Raw genomic sequence first — 17390 nt, forward strand, 5'->3', positions numbered from 1 at the left:
GTCGGTGAACTCTCAACCTTTCATTTAGTGCTACAATGAAGAAGAAGAAAAAAAAGCAGGACCTCGCCACTTGTGCTTCCAAGGTGAACGGCGGCAGCGCACTGAGAGGAGTAAAGCAGAGCCGAGGTCAGTTCCTCTGACTGAAGGCCCTCAGCTTTCTACAGAAGCTCCACCTGTATTATGCACTCACAGCAAGATGATTGAGCTCATTAGGAATTCAGCCTGCAGCATCCGCTGGCCGACCACAAGGCGAGTGCTGGAAGACGGACTTTTCGGGGCGGGCCTCCCTCAACGCACTCAAATTCTAGTTAAGGCCAAGAGAACGTTTTCATTGTTACACCGTGCGTAATAACTGTACATCTTCAAAACTGGCCAATCAACACCACTTTACTTAATTAATATCATTAAAACTGTCGCTGAAAGATTTATCTTGACATAAATAAATGCAACGCAGTGAAGGGCAACGCCGCTCTCCATCAAACTTCTACTTCTGTTTTGTGAACAATTTCCAGAGGTGGGATCGCCTTCCTCAATCACTACTTCGTTTATGCTTCATTTAGCTCATTTTACACCGTGTTCCTTTAATGACGGCAAGAAAAAAAGCCTGCGAAGGCCTTCATTGTTTTTTCTTCCATTCGGCCCATTTGTTTGCGGCGGATAAACGACATCGGGCCAAAGCTGAGCTTGATGAGCATCTTTATCGCCTTCTTCAGCTCCAGAGGGAGGTTGTAGCTCCTGAGCTGGCGCAAGAAGTACAACCTCAGCTGGGCCTTCTGATGTTGACCTTATTCAGCTCGAAGCATTTGATACTCATCAACTTTATCGCTCTCAAACATTTTTTTATTGTTTAATCCAGATAAACAAAAAAACATATTCAGTTGCATTTTGTAATTGTAGGATCCAGTGTGTTTGGGGCTTGGACAAACTTTAAGCAATTTTATTTCTTTGTCACTTTTTTATTGAATTTGCTCAATGATGGCTGATATGTGACCCCAACCAAAAGATGCTGATATCCAACAATACAAAAACAAGACCATTTATCAAGTGCTTTCCTTTGAGACTCCTGGCACACACATATCATTTTGCAAGTTAGTAATCAAATGTTATCGACTAGTGTTTGACTGACAAGGCTGTTATCCTGTGTGTATTAAATCTTTGCATCCTGAAAATTCAATATTGATAACCAGAAGAATCCAAATGTTTGTGTGTGTGTGTGTGTAAACTGGTCATCTTCCATAATCTCCTACCTCCCTTGTCTTGGGAGACGGTTTAAAGTTCCTCCCCCTCAGCTGGTCCTCTGCCTGTTTTTACTTACTGTGTGTGTGTGTGTGTGTGTGTGTGTGTGTGTGTGTGTGTGTGTGTGTGTGTGTGTGTGTGTGTGTGTGTGTGTGTGTGTGTGTGTGTGTGTGTGTGTGTGTGTGTGTGTGTGTGTGTGTGTGTGTGTGTGTTTTTACATCACCATCTCCTCGCTGCTCCCCTTCCTTCCTACTTTAAGTCGCTAGCTTCTACATCAGAACATGCCAGCAGTGTGTATTACTGGGAGATGATAACTGCAGTCCTTCTCCTGGCTACATCACAAAACCTCGTGCTGTCGTCCCCTCTCAGCAGGAGCCCGGTTGCGGTCGGCCATGGCTGCTACTGCTTGGCCCTGCTGCGCTCGGTGCCAGCTGCCGCCTACATCGTGCTGGTGACGGCTCTGCGGTACCATCTCTTCATATGGAGCGTCTTTTCACCCAAACTGCTGTACGAGTCCATGCACCTGCTGCTAACCGCGGGAGTCTGTCTCTTCTTCATCGCCATGGAGCAGAGCCCCGGGTCCAGTAAGTCGTAAGGGGGGGAGGGGGGGCACAAAGACGCCGAGCCTCCCTGAGTCCCTCGGTACACACCCCGTCAGTGTGAGACGCTTATGACTGATACACGGCGCCATACGCTTTCCCTCGCTCGTAGAATGTGCTGCTCGACGAAGGCTCCCCTCCTTTGCACTCTGTAGGTTTGGTCTGCAGCAAATACCGTGAGAATGCACTTAAAATGTATTTTGGAGCAGTCTATTTAAATATGAAATCATTTCCAAGGAAAACAAATGTTTTGGGATTGAATATAAGAGAAAATACAAAGAAAGACGTTTTTTTACGTACACATACAGCACATTGCCTCAGGGACCTCTGTGCAGAGGTGTTAGCTACATGTCGAATTCATTTTTGGGAAACGTCAAATGTTCACATGGAGCAGGGTGTGGATTAAAGAACATCAACATTTCATCTATACAACAATGAAGAAAGACTAAAATCGCACCGTCAAAATCGCGTCAGCCACCACAATCTGCAAATGTGTTCACGGAGTTCAATACCACGGGTTTTTCTCTTTTTTTTCTCTTCAGAACCTTTTTATTGAGGTGATGAAAAATCTATGTTTCCTTTTTCCTTATGATGTATTACCAGCTGTTTCCTGTGTGTGTGTGTGTGTGTGTGTCTCATGATGGTTGGATGTGGTCCTGGAGACACTCCCACAGAAGACGTTTGTTCTTCCAGGAGTTTATGCGTCCTGTTGCGATCCCACTGCGAGGCGGCCCCTCGTCATTTTCCCCAGCTCTAACTGAGATTTTATTTATTCAGTAGCAATTTCAGTGTCTTTGCAAGCCTTTCCTTATGCAGTGTAATGTCATCTAGAGGTTGGAGCCCATCAGGAGCACCAGACACACAGTTTATTTGCTTGTTTCTACACTCAAAGCTTATCTGGGTGGACCTCAATAATTTGCCTGTAGTTATGTTAGAAATCAGTGAAGAGCTGCATGTAGGAAACACTAACATGAAACTGGCCAGTGTTGAACCACGGCCATAAATAAATGAACAAATTCATTTTCCCCACACTGCTCAGTGGAAAATGCATGTTTTACATGATCGGACAACACAAGTCATTGTGGTTCGACAATGGTCCAAGTTCTGCTGCACGAACATAATTCCCTGTTTTACTTTCCCTCATGCAGCGGAAACCTTTTTGTCTATGCATTACCATGTGGACGTAGAGGTCATACACCTCACTGCAGACTTGGAAACTTCTCTCACCAAAGTAAAGCTGGCTGGCTGTCATCCAAACCAAGCGTGTGTTGCTGCTCAGGTACCAATACACACTGCAGTACAGGATAGTGTTGCTTGGCCTCTATTTTGAAAGTCAAATAAGGACATTGCAAAAAGCTGGGGTACCTGTCAATGCAAGTCTCCAGGACGTCATGATCACAACTGCTTCTTTGAAATACTGTTTATTCACGTAATTTGTTTCATAAATCCACAGTCTTTTATTGCAGTGGGGCATTACAAAATAAAGGCAAAGCCCTCCATCCCAGTAGTAGTTGTGCTGCGTTGTGGGGGACTGGGTCTACTTCACAGGCCCCTACTGATATTGACCTGGCCATTCTTTCGTCATTACCCTTGGAGGGGGAAAAAAATATTTGAAAGATTTTACTCTAACTTTTCATCCCCACGGCAAAAAAAAGGGAATGGTAAAAATCTTGCCCCAACACTTGTCACTCAGCTTGATGAACTGTCTACCTTGATACCGCGTCTCGCCCCAGGCCAAGTTCCCCGACTTCCCCCCGAGGTGTCGTAGAAGCAGGTGCCGAGCCGAGGAAGGAAAGGTTTTTTTTTTTTTTTTTAAATAAGAAAAAGCAATGCCGACGAACAGATACATCTGATGTGAGACGAGCTCCGCCTCTACCTACAGAAAGGGGAATTTGAATGTCCCAACCAGAGCCTTTTCTAGCGTCGTCAGGCGCCTTTGCTTCTCTTCGGGCTGAATGACGAGCCGCTCACGGAGACAAAGTGGGATGCAAGTAGTTTAAAGTAATAATCTGTCTGTTTCCGATGCTTCTCATCACAATGTCTGCGAGTCCTTTAACGAGTGTTTAAGCCACAGAATAGCGTCGCCGTGGAGACGACGAGGTACGGTGCCGTCATCTTCTCAGATCTCTCAGAGGGAGAAGTCTGTGATGTCGGCGCTGTCTATTTGTTATAGTGCTGAAGAGGAAGTGTTGGACAGAGACTCATCCCTCTGCTTCTCATCAGTCACATTGCACTAAAAGGGAGACCTGTGACACCACTTTGGTTCCGTTGGGTTTGAGGAACTCCTGAAGTCCTTTTGGACTCTGAGTTGATATCATTACTGGGATTGTTTGTCTTGGCGTTGACAGCAGCCAGCAATTTCATTTGTTGTTGGGTTTTTTTGGTGCTTTCTGCTGATGAAGTTTGGATCTACAAGCAGTGGGGGGGTGGGGGGGGGGTCTTCGTTTTTGTTCTTTTTACATTTATTTTTGGGGTCTATTAATTCCAAACAAAAACCTTCTTGAAATACCTTCTTTCACAACGAGTTATTGGGGCTGGTTTACTTTTTCTTCCTTGTGGACCTGTGTGTAGAACATGACTGCACCAGTGCAAGAAGACGCCTCATAGCAGCTTCGCACCAATCTGACGGGACGACACTTTCCATGTGGAATCACTCCTCTGTATCCAAATACCTACCGGCCCATGAAATGGATCAGAATAATTGAAGTGTCCACACGGTTGGAAGCATTTTGCAGATGAGCGAGCAAAGCTGTGGGGACTATTTGAGTGTTGTTTCTGAACCTCCTTCTTTGTAGGAATGAGTTCACAGATTATTTTCCAACTGTCAAACTGTTATTCTAGTAACAACTTGTTTTGAATGTAGTTGAAACTGTGAAATCCATCTTGTGTGTCTTTATTTCTGTGGGTCTTGTCTGCTCTTAAGCTGAATTCTGTTCCTTTTTTACTTTCGTCTGATTTCTGTATGTTCTAACTGTTGTTTGTCCAACAAATATAAAATCATGAAGTGATAATGATTTTCTTATAACTTCTTGCATTATTTATATCCTTGCTAATTGAATAAAGGATTTACAACACTGTCTGATTATACTTTTCCATGTGCAGTCTTTGAGCAGACGTTTAAACATGGACGCGATGCACCATCCATTACATCCTTACAGTCTTTCAGCTCCCTGCAGCCTTGGTGCGGGCCGTCTGCTCCGGAGGACGAATGAGGACGTATGAGGCCCTTTTCACTGGAGTTTTTCCTGTTTAAGCTTCCCACTGACTTAATGAGACTGGACACCGAACCATCTGTTAAAGTGCACCTAGAGTAGCTTATACGTGCAGTGTGGCGGGAGGAGGATGATCATTTAGCATCATTCTATCTGCTTCCCAGCCACAAAATAATAACTTCAATGCATGTAAGAAAAGAGGTGGGATCTCTCTCCCAGGACGGCCAGATGGGTCATGTGTGCAGAATGAACGTCTACAACTTCCAATATGCCAAAAGGCGGTGACAGAAGTTCCTCCAGTGCTCTTTGTTTTGTTATTTTATTGTCTTATAACATCAAGTGTTACATGAAGCTTAACCTCTTCCCATTTCCTCGTCCCTCTCCGTTCCCTGTAGCTCATCCAGGAGATCCTGAAGCTTCGAAGGCACAAAAGGGATTTGTAACCCCTCCAAGTCGTGTCCCAGTAAGTATCCTGACCGGGTGCCACCGCATGAGGGGCAGCCATGTGTCCCCCAACAGGACACCATTCCCTCTCCACAGTAAAGTCCCTCCATGTCTACCACGGCGGTTCAAGTGCTCTGGATCAGCCAAAGTGACTCATTCATCCTGTCCCAACCCTCGGGGCTGTTGCCCAAGCAACCACAGAGTCAGACCAGTCCCAGCCCTCTTTGACACCAGCTGTCACATTTTGATCAATGGCCTCTCCTCCTCTGGGGCTTCTGAATAAAAGTTCTTAATTTGGTATGACCCTCCCCCGATGCACAATATCACTCCAACAATGGCACAAAGTATTTGGTCACGCCTTACAATGACATTAGATTCATTGAACCCCCTGAGGGAAATGAAGTAAACGCAATGTTCACCATTGTGTTTGACATCAGACATCCCAGCAGAGCCATTATGTGTTGGTTTGGTTGGTTTCATAACAGAACTTACTCCAAGTCAGTCATTGAATCCAGTTGCCTGTACTGCATCTTTTTCAAGCTCCACTGTAGTTCCTGCTTAAATTCTCAACCGCCTTTTAACTCTTTATGGGCGTTGGGGGGGTGCCTCTATTGTAGATAAAACTAAATGATGACGCCTCTCCTTAGTTTCCCCCAAATTCTTAAAGCATCTTTACTGTTTTGTTTTTTCTTGGATGTCCCGGCAGAATAGTGGAGAAAACAGAGTTGCCTCTTTGATGCCCTCACGGTAGATATAACAAGAGCAACATGATGCTCTGCCCCCCCCCCCCCTCCCCCCTCCATGTGCGCCACCGCCTGTATCCGGTGCCCTTTTTGGCTAGTTCTTCCGGCCCTGCATCTTAAACGGTCCAAATCTCTGCCTCCTCAGCATGTATGCAGTCGGCCTACATATCCGAAGCATGTTGATCTGTATGTGCGCCTCATTTCTCGCTCATGTGAATTAAGCACCAACTGGCTTGCCAGACTAGTTACAGCAGTGGGACGGCTGCACAACCCCCCCCCCCCCGAGTTGGAGCTTTCCCTGTGAAAGCCACCTTACCTCAGCTGCACCGCTCCGCTCCTTTTGATGCTCCATGAGTCGTCTGCTAAGTGGCAGGTGGCAGCGAGCCAAAGAGGTTCCTGCAGATGTGGAGCTGGCTCCCTCTGCAAGAAGCCCTGCCACTGCAGGAGCTATTGATTGACACGCGACTCGGTCTGAGGATGCAGACGCTGCCAGGGCTCCCCTTCTCCCCCCCCCCCCCCCTCACTGCACCTCTCCCACACTTTATGTTTCAAGCTCCTGAGAGGAATCCAGCTCTCCAAAACGCTGCTCATTTGTCAAGAAGCCTGGAGGGAAACACTTGCTATTTGCATGAACATTTCTACTGGCCTGACTTACACAGCTGCTAGTTACCCCGCCGCAAAGTATATTCTACACTTTTATTGGTAAATAGATTACGTGTTTGAGTTGCAGCTAAAGACAGCCCTCGGAGTATAGTTTAACCATCTGAAATGTTTTGCAAACACGTTCACCTCACGTGTTGTGGCCTCCTGCACAGAATATTATAGCAGTGTCTGTGAGAAGTTTTGAGAGAGCGAAATGTGACTAATGTTGTCTAAAGGGAAACTGCGACTGAAAATAATTAGATTTTGGAGAACAACTTTTAACCGAAAACTAAGAATAATTGGGTTTTTTGTGTGCTTCCCACGAGCCTTCATACCTACACAGGGAGCGGGTCGTCCTCACGATGGCTGCCATTTTTGCTCTTTCGTGTTCTTGGTTGACCTGAAGACCACCGTAGTGGTCTGACGCGCTTGAAGAGGGGGGGGGTGAGCAGAGGGCTATTCGGTTCCTCGCTGGATGACAACAAACAAACACCTTGTGAAGCTCTTTGAAGCCCTGACAAAAAGAGCTTGAGAGTGGACTCGGAGTTGTGATTTTAACCCATTTTTGTGTGTACTATGCCCGCGCAGCGCTGACAGCACAGCGTCAGTCTGAGGGAAAACAAGTCGAGCATGGACAAACACCTGGGACACCTGTGTGATCAATGACCTTTGTTTGGGATTCCAGCACATCTGAAAGCTCAATCATCTGCACATAGAGTGAAAACACATGGCGCACATAGTTCCGCTGCTAGAGAGACTTTTTGTAGCTCTTGCTGTGTTGCTCATTGCACATTCGGTCACAGCGAAAGCTCGGACTCTTTTGCTCCCGCAGAACAAAATATGAAAATCAGAAACTTGTGAGCTCTTCAAAGAAGGTACAAAGGAGGGAATCAAGCGCTCCAAAGATTGGCACAAGCTAGTCTAATGACCTGGAAGCTCGCTCATAGGTAATGAACCACATTTCTGACAGGAAAGGCCCAGTGTTGGCTTTTAAAAGCCACTGGAGCTTTTCCAGACACAACTTTCCCTGGCAACCACTCACTGACAAATGGAAATCTGTCTAATGAAAGGCTTTTAGAGGATATTGATTTTTTTTTTTTTTTTTTTTGTGTGTGTTTCATAAGTTCGCCGTGTAATTTTGTCCTTGACATACATTCAGACAAGTAAGCAGATGGAGAAAAACAGTGTAAGACAAGATGTGTGTCTGTATCTCTCATAGCATCACAACTATTTATCTCTGAGCGCCTGCAAAGCCAGAGCCACAGCATTTAAAAATGATTAAACTTGTTAATGAGCCAATTGTCTTGAGTCTAAAGTAGCGCCAAAGACATTTTTGAGCTCTCTTTGTCGCCTCGGGCTGCATTTATCTCCTGATGTACGCTCCTGTCCACGTACATCATTCATCCCGATATCTGCAGTGTAACCACTTGTGCAGAATCCCTCCCTTTTATTCCTCAGAGGGAGGATCCTAAAGAAACAAGCCAGTAGATTTTTTTTTTTATATACTTTGTGTGACCAGAGCTAGAACCTGTCATTAGCGCTAATGCAGCACAGCTATCCAGCCCAAGATGATCCACCAGGGGGGCAAAAAACGCCTCAGAACCAAAGACACGCAGATCTGGAGATAAAAGACATGCCCTACATAACAAAACCACGTATTTGCTTTCTACTGATGAGGAGCAGCAGGATTCTTTGATATAATAGAAAGCACTTTGGGAGCGGTCGCCAAAGGTGCAGTTCATACGCTGGTGGGAGTAATCACACAGGCAGGTTTAAAAAGAGTAGAGTCCATGGATGATTCCCATAAAAAGGTCTGAATGGACTTAACACCTAGATCTCTTCATGTAGCATCCTAGTGGCCATCGGAAGCAAACACTGACCTCCAATCAGTCTCAGCCAACTCCCCCGGATGAATACAGATGTGATTTATCGCGGAGTCTCAGGTTTTCCTCCCAGTGAACACGCAGGTGGATTTCTTCTAACGACCAGAGAGCGGAGACGCATTCGTCATGATAGACAGCCGGCTGTAAACTTCTCCCACGGTGGTGACTTTTACAGAGTTTCTCTCCCGCGCGTTTGGCTTGTGAGGCTGGATGCACTTTGTCATTTAATAATTTTATACGGTGGAGCTGATTATTTGAACAAGCAGCATAGGGGAAAATGAACCTTCTTAAGGTTTGGGTGAGAGGTGAAAGATAATATATTTCCCCTCATTTCTTTGTGAGCCATCGCACTAAAGAAAAGAAAAGCAATTATATTTTAGAGAGAAATGTTCACAATGAAAAGAAAGGTTTAACGTGTCAAATAGTGAATAAAAAGCGTAAACAGATGTGGCTAACTAATTTGTAGTTACACATCAACGCTAATTGTGATTATTTGTGACAAACTGATGTTTGTTTCATAGCACAAAAAACGTGTTCCCTTCTGAGTTGTAGTCAAGAAGCAAATGGACAGTCTCAAGTGAATAATCTAAGTAAATAAGAATAATATTTTTTACAACCTGTGATTAATGTTCTCACCAACAGCCTTAATATAGTTTTCAAAATGTCCCCAAGACTTAAAATGCCCTTGAAAATTCGATTGTTGTTCAGTCCTCCAAACCATGTAAATCTGGTCTGTTGTGATGGCAGCAGCTCCAGTCTGTCGTCGTGTCATAATCAAATAATGTAGTGCTGTGAAAGGAAATGTTAAAGTGCTGTGAGTGGGGATCTTAATAGGAGCACAAACACTGGTTGATCTTCACTAAATGTGTCTGTGGAATAAAACCTGCCAAAGAACCTCCCCATGTTGTCAGCAGAAACTTACAGTCAGTCAGGGCATCCGCAAAAGAGACATAAATAGGCCGCTTATCCTCATCTTGTGATGATGTTTGCGCATAATTTCTCTTCTATATTCTGGACATCTTTTCAGTTATTCCATATGTAAACAGACCTGGTGCATTCAAAAAAATATATGGAATCTCTTGCTGTGCAGAGCTGAAAGAAACAACCAACTGGGTAAAGGAAATGTGAAATATCAGCGAGTCCACTAATTCCCAAAGCACACAAAGCCTGTCCTAAAGTTTAATTAGTAGATTAGAAATCACATCATTCGGCCTGAAGTTTCAAATAGTTTCTACAACTATTTAAATTAAAGTTACACCAAATTAAGTTACCTAAAGATAACATTTAAATAGGCAAAAAGTCAAACCGAATGATGCCTGTATATCACCATTGTATTTACTTGAATTATTAAATGTCAGACCAGTAGGCCTATTGATGGGTAACAAGCACCATGCATGGTTAAAATAAATATGTAACAGAAGCGCAATTTATTCACCAGCTCCCTGCAGGGTGATCTTTGCAAAACCTGACATTTTACTTGCAGGAGTGTGGAGTTAAGAAAGAGGGCAGACAACATTCTCAGATACTTTCTCTAAAGGTTAAGCCAAATGTGTCCCTCCCCAGTGCCAGATGGAGTTTTCTTGAAAGATTAAATAGCAACATAACCAGCCCAGCGAAGTGCTTACTCTTGGCGGGACACTGCTGCCCTGTGCGTCTGTGCTGCAGGTCGAAGCCTTGCCGCTGAGACACACAGCCTATTTGTTTGAAAGGGTCTGGACCCGAACTTAGCTTTTTTGTTTCTGGGTTTTATGTCAGTAGAGAGAGCTCTTGGTTTGCATCTTCATTTAGACACCCCCTCCTTGCAACTTTAAGGACACCAGCTTCCTGTTTTCTTGCCTAATCGTATAGGTTATGGCTGTGTCTTTTACTGACATGACATTTTAGATGAATACGGTTCTTTTTTTCCCCTCCGTCCCGCATTCATCTCTGGCACCTAGAGCCCAACCCGAGTAGCACGAGAAAGCGGAAAGGATCTTCTAGTGGTTTGAAAAGCGAGGATTATTAAACTCAGCCAGTGCTGTACTTCTAAAAGACTTTCTTGAATTAACCCTGAGCAGACATTTGGCCGTGGATGCTCATTTGAGGGCTTTAAATGGACTGAAAATGGACCATTTCAATTTGATTTACCACTGAGCACTGTTGTCTAAAGGTGGGAATCATGACAACCGAATCTCCTCTTCTTTTCTTTCCCTTCCACTTTTTATTTGTGATGGGAAATTGGAAACGGTGAGTTTGAGGATGTTTTTTTAGGATCATTGCCGTGATGCGGTGGAATAACTGGATTATTACATCAGTTAAATCAGATGGCTCCGTGTGGGAAACGGCGCTGCACAGTTTCATATTGAAAACAATTGGAAACAACGTAGGACCCTGTTTGGTCCGTATCTAATCCGGAAAGCCTGCTACATCTGAGCATGCTTTAAAAGCACTACTCCTGCTACTTTTGCAACTGACGTGCATTCAGGATCACAATGTCCCCCTGCTTCCTCCCACATACTCATTATCATTGATAGCAGTCATATCGACCCTCCCAGCTAAGGGAGATAGCATAGCAGCCGAATGGGTATTTAACAGTTGTCCACGGTCATGTGATTAACACAAAATACAATTGTTGTTAGTCATCATGGTGGCAAAGCACACGTCAGCGGGCCCTTAACATTCTGCCCACCAGGAAAGAGAGTGGATTCACCTCCAGAAGCCGATGCCTGGCTCGGTGGCGTCTCCATTGCTGGAGTGGTGCCTTTGGAGCCAAGCGCTGCCACCGGCCGCCAGCCCTCTGTTTGGCTCCTTTTCTGTGGTCAGCGTAGCATTAAACCGGCTCTCACCTGTTAGCTTGTTCGTTCCCTTGGTCTTATGTCAGGAGTGTGTGCGTGAAGCACGTTTTTAATAATGATTGAGAGTCTTGGTTGTCTTTGTGTGCTTTGTAATGTCACTACTCTGCCCTGTTTAGTTCTTTAAAAAAAACCTCACCTGGTGAGTCTGCACCTTCCTGTGGCCGTCAGCTGTTCATTCGAGGTTAGGCCTGTGCAACGGGTGCAATGGCAAAAGTTTTCCACTAAAAATGGCCGTTGCTCTGACCTGAGCGTACATCTCTTTTGTTTTAAATGAGAACGTCGGATCTACTCATATTTTGGACAATTTGTGAAATATACATTTTTTGTTTTTTTTATTTTGTACTTTAAGAAAGTTTTTAAAGAGACGCTAATAGCCTTCCCACTCTGGGGGAGGGGGGTGGGGGGAGAGCAGTTAAGCCCATATTTAAGGTCCTCTGACGCTCTGGAACTAAAACCTTTGTTAATTAGATTTTGAATTCTCTATTTCGATTTATCTCGTGTATGTTTCGGAAACTTAATAACAAACCACCGCATGGCTCATTTAAACTGCACTTTAAATGTTATGTCCTGGCATATAAGATGTGTTCCAGGTATTTTCCCAGATGATGATGATTAGAAAACAATCCCTTACATTGTAGACCACGTGGCTCCTGATTATATCCAATAGAAAGGTTCAATAAATTACCTACACCTCCCCATACAAACCAATCAGAAGAAGTCACTTGGGACCTTGAAAAAAACGGTTTCATCAACAGGGTTTCCAAAAGCTATAGCAGCAGCTTTGTGACGTCAGATGAGGTTAAATACGCGTTTTATTTACAAGTAAAAATGTCAACAGCAAACATTCAAAACACAAACTCCGCTTTAGTTTACTAGCAAGCTGTTGCGTTCATTGGCCTGGATCTGTCTGTGGGGGCCAGATCACTTATCGGTTCCTCCAGTGGGTCTGACTGGGGATGTCCGAATGAGAAGCTAATCAGGGGGGTTCAAATCCACTGCTGCTGCCCTGCTGTGTAACTTACTGCTCTTGTAGTGATGGGGGGGGGGGGGGTAGAAGAAGAGGGAAATTGTTTTAAGCACAAAGTCGTTGATTGTCACGGCGGAGGAGGAGCGCCTATGTGTTGCATGCCTCCGCGGGGAAAATGTCTTCGTACGCGGGGGGCAGCTCGCTGGGCAGCGGGTAGGAGAAAGGGAAACAATGATTGAGCTCCGGGTCCGCGGGCGAGTACCCCGGCAGCTCGATGGACGGATGCCCCCCGCAGTGCACCTCGGCGCCTGTCTCGTCAAACACGTTAAAAACCCCCAGGTTGATGTAAGACACCGGCTGGAAATCCCCCGAGCAGTCCCGCTCCTCGCTGAAGAGCATCGCCCCGGCGCGCTGCCCCTCGGACTCTCTGCTCCTGGCGAACTGCGCGGTTTTGTACCTTTTGATGACCACCAAGTTGAGGAGCCCGAGGAGGCACTCCAAGGTGCTGAGAACAGTGGACACGACCAGACTCCGATGGTACTCCCTCAGCTGCTCGCAGGCGGGGTTCGCGACCAGCGATTGGGAGCAGTAATGCGTGTATTTCCTCTCCACCAGGGAAGCCGTGTCCCCGTCCACCACCGCGCCGGAGAAGGCGGTGAGGACCCCCAACAAGAACACCACGACGCCCAGGAGCGAGAAATTCCTGCAGCCGGGTCTCTCCATGCAGAAGAGCAGCGCGGAGCCCAGCAGCGCCTGCCCGATCCCCAGAAGTAGCCCGGAGTAGAAGGCGCCCGCCGCGGCGCCGAGGTGGAAATGCGCCCTCACCGTAGATCCCAGCGAGACGCATCTTAATCCAACGACAACTTCGCTCAGGGCGCACACGAAGAGGAGGGTGCTGGAGAAGACGGCGCACAGTCCTTTCCCACTCAACTTCATTATATTCCACCTCTGCCGCTCTCGTTCCCTCTCCCCCCTTCTTCATCCTCCTTCGTCTCCTCTAGAAGCACTCTCACGTCGGGACATCATCTGCCGGTGACTCCCCCGGTTCAGAGCGGGCGATCCTCGCCACTGTGGCGTCTCTCTCTCATCGCCGCCGCTTTACGAGAATGTATAAATAACTAATGCCACGAGCGCGCTCCTTTTTGCACTTATCGGTAATCCATACGCGGGCAGAGATCACTTTACCCCAGATAAACTAACCGCCCATCAGACTCCCGAAGCACTCTCCTGACCGAAAGTTTTTCCTCCCCCTCCCACCACCCCCTCACCCTCCCCCCGGAGAGAGAGAGTCTCATCAGCAGTCCGCCAAGTCGTCAGGTTGAGTGGTGCGTGGCGTGTGCGTGGCGTAGAAGGAGGCGTCTGCTCGAGGGTCCCGTGGACCAATAACCGATGACACAGGAGCTCGTATCCCCGCCACGCCCCCACGGCGTGTCTAAGGTACCCCGTGGGGACTTGAAAAGGTGGGCGAACGACTTTTGGTCGGTGATCGAGGAAGATAACACCTGCAGGAACCGAAATCATTGATTTCAAGGATCATTAATTTCCTCTCAGCCGCGTTCGAGTCCCAAGCCGGGTCTTAAAATCGGTTTGGTATCAGTGGCTGTGAGTCAGTGAACTTTATTAGTACGCCCACGTGGTGCTTTCCCTGCAGGGAAACGGTTTAGCAAACTCATCTGAAATGAGTTGTAAGTTGTTTAGTAAACTCATCTGAATTAAAATGACATGCTACATACATCCTGCGCAATGTTGACGTCTTCCTTTCCCAATGTCGTCATTGGATGGTTCTGGAAAGCCGAAACAAACGCATTAATAATATATTGGAGTGCTGCTGTGTGCGCTGTCCGTGGTGCTGAAACACAGAGGCCGAGGCAGCTGGACTATGCAGACTTTTACCTCTCAGAAAACTTACCACGCAGCTTGTTGAAGGTACCAAACTATACTTGGCTTTATTTAGCAGTGATTTAGTTACCCAGTGTGTAGGTGGGGATATAACTGTGGGTGTTCTTTCTTTTGCTATAGCACCCAAATTACCTTGGCTTTCGTGAGGGTCACTCTACAATCAGATAGAGACTCTAGAGAGGAGCAGAGGTGTTGGAGTAGATTACAGAGGAATCTCTTGAGTCTCCAAAATGTAGAAGGGCGTACTCTGTGATCCAAATTCGATGCAGTAATGTCAAACAGAAGTGAGCTAAAGTATGAGTATGAAATACTGCTTAAGTTGATATTTTGGATTGACTTCATGCTACAGAAAAGCATGCAGATCAGACTGGAAGTTGAAGTATTCACAACGGCTAAATGCTAACAACAGCATGTTCGATAGGAATGCTAATATGATGATGTTTAGCAGATATAACGGTTATCATGGTCAGACATACATACACATATACAAAAAAGGTATAGGATATAGTAAAATAATGAAATAGTAATAGGTAAATGAAAAAGTGTATGAACTGAAGGGGGTTTTTACTGACAAAAATTTAAGTTATGTGCCAAGTTAGCACTAATGGCAAAGCTCAGTTGAGACTTTTCAGTGAATCATTAGTTTTGCGGGTAGTCTTTCATAAACCGTAACAATGACATCTTTAGATCGTCTAGCCAGACCTTTAAACCCTGTTGTGATAAAAAGTGATACAATAGTTCTATGACGAATCATCCTGCACTGTACGTATTTTAGTTTGGGCGAATGGGTTGGACAAATGTAATGTTTTAAACCATGGCAGCCCAGATGTTTTGATCAAAGCCACGCTGGCTGACAACATCAGAACAATTAGCTTCCCGAATCCTCAGATCGGAGGCATTCACCTGAGAAAAGTCCAAGGGTACGTAAAATGGCCGCATGGTGGGGTCGAGTTGTTGCAGCTTGTTGGATTTGATTTGTCTCCAATGAATTTACTCCGGGTGGGAAAACGTTCAGAGGACAAGGACAACTTTATGACTTAATGAACCAAACGTTTGACGGGCACAGGTGAGAGAACAACACCAGGGAAAGCCCTCGCCCATTCATTCATCACAATGAGCCACCTCATTGACTGTACCAGTACAGCTGTGTGTGTGTGTGTGTGTGTGTGGGCGTGCGTGCGTGCGTGCGTGCGTGCGTGCGTGCGTGTGTGCGTGCGTGCGTGCGAGAGAGAGAGCACGAGCTCTAATTGGGCTACTTTGCACAGGTTTGCATTTAAGAGAAGCTGCTGTGGACGATGTGTTGAGGATCTGCTGAGTGGTTGATTGATTGTCAGTCCTTCCTGCTGGCGGCGGGTCGCTCCAATGAAGATGTCAACGCTAGCAAACCGCAGCAGTGAGACGGCATGGTGCCGTCGCCTCACATCTTTTGACCCCGACCCACCTGGCTCCGGCGAGACAAAAAGACACGGCTCCTAATCCAGCCTTCTGTCACAGTGTTGTATAATATGCACTCAGCTGATGAGCAGATTCAAACCAATCTTCACATTTGTTGTTCCATCATGTGGGTGTTGTGAAGCCTTTTTGTGACTGTAACTGTGATTAAGAGCTATACAAATAGACTTGGACCAGGCCAGCTCAGAAAATGGCTTCAGGGAACGTGTGATAGGAGCAGTCGCAGGCACACTTTTTAATCTTCAGTGAAACCACTGAATTCAATTGTCTGGCAAATTTAATGAAGCAGAAGTTTTTTAACAGCCTAAGGCTTTCTTCAGGGCCCAAGGAGAGCCCCGCTCACCCCCAGAACACAGACAATTTACCTTTCATGGTCACCAACCTGCAGAGACGGAAGCTCAACAGCTATAGAAGAAAGTAATTCCCATCCTAATAGGTAAGAACATGCACACACACACACACACACACACACATAAACACACACAATGCTCTGTGCTCTGAATGATGACAGTTCTCCCGTTAGTGGAAAATCACCCTTTCCTCTTCCGCTTTTAACTCAACTTAAATCAGTCGCCATGTGTGCAAATCTGATGTGTGTGTGGGTGTGGGTGGTGGTGGGGGGGGGGGGTTAGGGCCACTGCTTCAGTTGTAGATGGACGGCTTCGTCGTCTGAGATGCAGCTTTATGGCGGAAGTTATAACAGCGATGTCAGGTCAACCTGTAAAATACTGTGTCAGCTCATCAATATGAATGAATCCACAGCAGCCTGCGCTGTTGTTGGCTGGAACAGATAGAGACTCAAACTGCGTTTATCTCAGAGAGGAATGGAGTCTGAACTGTAAAGAGGCAGAAAACGTTTCCAGACAGATTAAGACGAGGTACAAAAGAAATAACAAGAGGCTAATGGGTGGAAGGGCAAAAGAGAATTGTTTCAAATGTCAGTAGTCAATATTCTGACATTAGAAACGGATAAAATGAAATTGTAATTAAAAGGCATTAACACAGTAGTACACATTAGTCAGTCTGAAACTAACCATCACCACAATCAGTAAGCGCCAAAAATAAATTCAATGCATATTTGTCAAATTTCTCCTCATGATCTTAATCAGAAGTACTTGAGCTTTAAACTTTCCCCCCCATCATTTGTATTTGAACCATATGTAATAATAGACTCAATATTTTTCAAATGATTTCTAAGATGTGACTTTAGATCAAAGAACTTCTGGTCAACACGATTTAAAGTGTACAGGGCAGAAGGAAAAATCCAGATGATTTAAATAAATCAGAAAAACAGAGGTAAATGTGAGGATTGTTCATTCAACATCCCTCTTCGTTCATATTGTTATTTTAAAATAAAATTGAAGACCGTTATGAATCACCCTTCAGGCCTAAATTACATTTTTCCCACATTGTGATTCTTCTGCTACCTCTTTAAGAAGATTAATAGTGTAATTTGGTTTTATTCAAATATAGTTTCTC

General features: G+C 45.5%; 2 protein-coding genes across 3 annotated transcripts in view; one reads left to right on the forward strand and one right to left on the reverse strand.

The window, feature by feature from the left end:
* pigg (phosphatidylinositol glycan anchor biosynthesis class G (EMM blood group)) overlaps positions 1-4909 on the forward strand; it is a 54213-nt gene extending 49304 nt beyond the window's left edge. Inside the window, exon 13 of one of the 2 annotated variants that reach the window (XM_037461833.2) lies at positions 1609-4909. In XM_037461833.2, coding sequence (XP_037317730.1) covers positions 1609-1831 — 223 coding nt within the window. In that variant the 3' untranslated portion in view covers positions 1832-4909. Of the gene's footprint in view, positions 1-1605 lie in introns of both variants that reach the window. The other variant, XM_037461832.2, reaches the window with a different exon arrangement.
* A 7478-nt stretch (positions 4910-12387) lies between these two features.
* Positions 12388-13840, reverse strand: LOC119210071 (transmembrane protein 271-like). The gene has a single exon (XM_037459685.2). The coding sequence runs from the start codon at positions 13494-13496 to the stop codon at positions 12708-12710; it is 789 nt and encodes a 262-aa protein (XP_037315582.1). The 5' UTR covers positions 13497-13840; the 3' UTR covers positions 12388-12707.
* Positions 13841-17390: the final 3550 nt, after the last annotated feature.

This window comes from Pungitius pungitius, chromosome 2 (genome assembly GCF_949316345.1).
Source record: "Pungitius pungitius chromosome 2, fPunPun2.1, whole genome shotgun sequence".
NCBI lineage: Eukaryota > Metazoa > Chordata > Actinopteri > Perciformes > Gasterosteidae > Pungitius > Pungitius pungitius.

Excerpts from the sequence above, each read along its gene's own strand:
- LOC119210071 (XM_037459685.2), bottom strand. The coding sequence starts at position 13,496 with ATGAAGTTGAGTGGGAAAGGACTGTGCGCCGTCTTCTCCAGCACCCTC.